At 59.1% G+C, this 3,501-nt stretch overlaps 1 protein-coding gene across 2 annotated transcripts; it reads left to right on the top strand.

The window, feature by feature from the left end:
- The first annotated feature begins 1,007 nt into the window (after positions 1–1,007).
- LOC127360842 (uncharacterized) lies at positions 1,008–1,952 on the top strand. Of its 2 annotated transcripts, XM_051395264.1 has the most exons (3): positions 1,008–1,462; positions 1,556–1,751; positions 1,843–1,952. In XM_051395264.1, exons 1-3 carry the CDS (start codon positions 1,033–1,035, stop codon positions 1,907–1,909), a joined length of 693 nt encoding a protein of 230 aa, XP_051251224.1. In that variant the 5' UTR covers positions 1,008–1,032; the 3' UTR covers positions 1,910–1,952. The 2 variants fall into 2 exon arrangements, with proteins under 2 accessions (XP_051251224.1, XP_051251223.1); XM_051395263.1 differs by having other exon boundaries at positions 1,008–1,751.
- The last annotated feature ends 1,549 nt before the right edge of the window (positions 1,953–3,501 follow it).

Here is a 3,501-nt window from a genome sequence, read left to right as displayed (position 1 = left end):
CCTGTGGGGGCAAGCTTGCGGGAGCTGGCCTCTACAAGACGGTGAGGAGGGTCTTGGACAGGAGCTGCTGGTACTTCATGGGCACGGAGTACCTGGAATGCAGCTCCTGTCACAAGAAGATGCCGGGATGGTCGCAGGACATCTTGGGACAGCTGGACATGGCCCATCGTGAGCAGTTTCCAGCAGTTCTCACGTACAAGTAAGTAATGTAAACAGTAACAGCAACAGTAATGTATTTCTGTGGTTTTCTCCAGTAACCTCTGATCACCTCTTTCCCCTCCCAGGTTGTCCTGTGACAGAGCTGTGATCGGGCTCATGAAGGAGCGCACTTTGGGCAACAGTGCGTCTCGCCTCCGTGCCTCTCTGGTGGAGCAGCACACCAGAGAGTGGATGGCGCGGTCGATGCTGTACCTTTCCGTGCTCCGCAAGCTTCGGGTACCGGGCGCTGCGCCGCTGGCGGCGTCGTCGCTCCCAACCATGCACCCGGTGCCCACAGTGCTCTGGCTCATCAACGTCTACGTCAGGGACGCCTTGACGAGGCTCGACGAGACGAGAGCCAGAGTCACTTCCATCTTTGGTGATCTTTTGAAGATGGACTCCACCAAGAAGGTAGGTTTTGTTATCCACCACAGCGTGCCGTGTACCCAGTGTAATGTTTGTTTTGTCATGTGTCTGAATGTTGTTGTGTTGCTGTGTCACACAGATCACCAAAAAGCTTGCGGGCGGTGCTGCCGGGACGGCCGCCTGGGTCACCAACGTCGGCAATGAGTACGGGCAGGTGCTCATGTCCGTCCTCACCGCAGCTGAGGGGGGGCGGACTTGTCGACATGGCATGGTACCGCGAAGCCGGGAAGGCCCCTCCAAGGGTCCTGTACGTGGACCGGGACTGCTGTGCCACCGTGGGACAGTGTCAAACGTCCAAGCTGTTCCACGAGTGGCACGAGCTGGTCGTCAGGCTCGACGTGTGGCACCTCATGCGGCGTTTCGCCAGAGGGGGTGACCACCGACAGCCACCAGCTCTACGGCCTCTTCATGGCGAGGCTCTCCTTCGCCATTTTTGAGTGGGACGCCGAAGACGTGTCCCGCCTGAGAGGAGCCAAGCAGTCCGAGGAGGGGAGGGACGCCCAGGAGGTCAAGCTGTCCGCCAAGGAGCTCGCCCGTCACTGCCGGCGCCGCACCAGGGGTGCAGTGGAGACGGAGCGGCTGGTCCAAGAGGTGCTGGACACCTTCTGGCACGTGACGGACAGCATGGGCGTCCCTTTGATCGACCGCGCCCGAATGGAGGAGATCTGGAGCACGCAGCGCCGACACCTCGACTGCATCCAGGACCCTGCGGGAGTGGACCTCTACACCAAGACGGGAGAGCTCACCAAAGGCGGGGTGAGGCTCCCCGTCTACCGGTGCGGCCGAGGCTCCACTTCCCTGGAATCGTTCCACCTGCACCTGTGCCGCTTCATCCCAGGTAAGTACATGTGTGGTTTACAACACAGACTCAATTATGTATTTGTGTGTTTATTTGTCCTCACACTAACTGTGTTGCTTTGTTTCTGCTTAGGACAATCTGCAAGTGATGTACACTTCCAGGTGTACCTGCTGGAGGGCCTGGTGCGGTGGAACGAGAATCGAGGGAGGACAGAGGTCGGCGCTGCGTTGCTACAGTGCCCAGCTGCAGCACAGCTTCGACCAGCTGACCCAAGAGCTTCTTGGGCTCACGCTGGTCGACACGTACACCATGCCCAGGGAGTACACAGGTAAGTCATAAATCTGTCTGAGGTAACGGTAACGTTTAACACCTGTCTTAGGTGTCTGTCATTTAACATCTGTGTCTCTGTGTGCCCACAGGGGAACTCATTGGGGTGGAGTACCTGTTCTCCCAGACGGGCGCTGTGCTGCAGAAGGACCTGGATGATCCTGACGCTCCAGGAGGGACTGATGAGGACGAAGCCGGGGGGGGGGGGGCAGTGATGAAGAGTTCGAGGAGGAGGAACCAGAGGAGATTCGTCTCCTCGAACACCACAGCGCTCTCCTTCAGTCCTCAAACCTCACCCGCGTGGACCAAATGGAGGTGCAGCAGGCTGAGGAGGAGGAGGAGGAGGAGGAGGAAGGAGGATGTTATCGGGCCAGGTGGAGGCAGCTACCAGCACGTCGTGGCCCTGGCCCAGGCCCTCGTGGAACTGCGCCACCGCCGCTACGTCACTCCCAGGCAAGCCAGAGAGATCACCGCTCTCTGGCTGAAGTTGAGTGATTGGGACAAGGCAGCGGTCAAATTCCCCCCCCGTCACCAGGGCCGGCTTGTCCAAGGCCGATTCCGGACCACCCAGCGGCACGCTCACATGCCAGGGGTGTGGATAGTGTGAAGCGGTAAGCAGTCACAATAAATTTCCAAGCTTTTTTGGTTCTTGTCCTGTCCTGTCAGTCACTAATTAACTCACTGACTCACTCTCTCTCTCTCTCTCTCTCTCCTCTCTCTCTCTCTGTCTATGTAGTGCGGTCCTGGGCAAGGGGGCGGGAGCGGCGCAGTCTCCCGATGTGTCGAGGCTTGTGGAGGCTGTCCTGCTGGACCTCAGCATCCTCCACTGCAGCGAGGGCAGGAAGATTGCCGGGGTCTGGATTCCTCGCTGGGGTGCCGTCATGAGGGACTATCTAACAATTCGCGAGAATGTTTATAGTTGTGCAGCCCTCATGACGAGCACCCGCATCCAGCTATATGATGTCAATCGGCGGACCCTGACGCAATGGTAAGACCTGATCCTTTCTCTCACATCTGATTTGAAGTGGCACTGTGTGAGTGTGTGTGTGTGATGTCATGATTACTAATGTGCATTTGTTACATTCTGTTTTTTAAGGCACAACCAGAGGAGCAAGGCCATGATGAGGGACACCATCGCCATTGCAGTCCTGGGGCCCAGCACTCCCCAGACTGCAGCGGAGCCCCCTGCCTGCCCCACCGACTGTGCTGCAGCAGCCTGAGCAGCCAGACCAGCCCCCTCCAGCACCGCCTGCCCACGGACGCTTCTGGTCCTGGACCTCATCGTCGCCAGCTCCTCCACTGCCTCCTCCTCCTCCCTCATCAGCCACCCCACAAGCCTCCAGCGCGGACGCCGTCCTGTCCACCAGCGTCAGCGCGGAGGCCGGTGACATCCCCTCCACAGCCACAGCTGCCACTGCTCCACCAGTGCCAAGGAACACCGCCTGGAGGCGCAAGCTCCAGGAGGAGAAAGAGCGTTGTGCCGGGAGCTGGGAGAACACTTAAAACCAGCAAAGAAGGTCTCCCACTTTAACTGCAGGCGCAGTGGCCAACCGAAGACGCGGGCGTTTGGCCACAGCCGCTACAAGAAGGAGACCTTCTGCTCCCGGGCCGAGGGGAAAGGGAGAACTGTGGAGCAGTGGCTGGCAGAGGTGAAGGGGCGTGATGGAGCAGCCCCCCTGCCTGAGCGAACACTTCACTTTGTGTGTGTGTGTGTGTGTGTGTGAGTGAGGGGCGGCTCCCCTCAACGAACG

This window comes from Dicentrarchus labrax, unplaced genomic scaffold (assembly GCF_905237075.1).
Source record: "Dicentrarchus labrax unplaced genomic scaffold, dlabrax2021, whole genome shotgun sequence".
Lineage (NCBI taxonomy): Eukaryota > Metazoa > Chordata > Actinopteri > Moronidae > Dicentrarchus > Dicentrarchus labrax.
This window is presented reverse-complemented; position numbering and strand designations above follow the sequence as displayed.

Excerpts from the sequence above, each read along its gene's own strand:
- LOC127360842 (XM_051395263.1), top strand. The coding sequence starts at position 1,033 with ATGGCGAGGCTCTCCTTCGCCATTTTTGAGTGGGACGCCGAAGACGTG. Across the intron at positions 1,752-1,842 it reads CATGCCCAGGGAGTACACAG|GGGAACTCATTGGGGTGGAG; the intron begins GTAAGTCATAAA and ends GTGTGCCCACAG.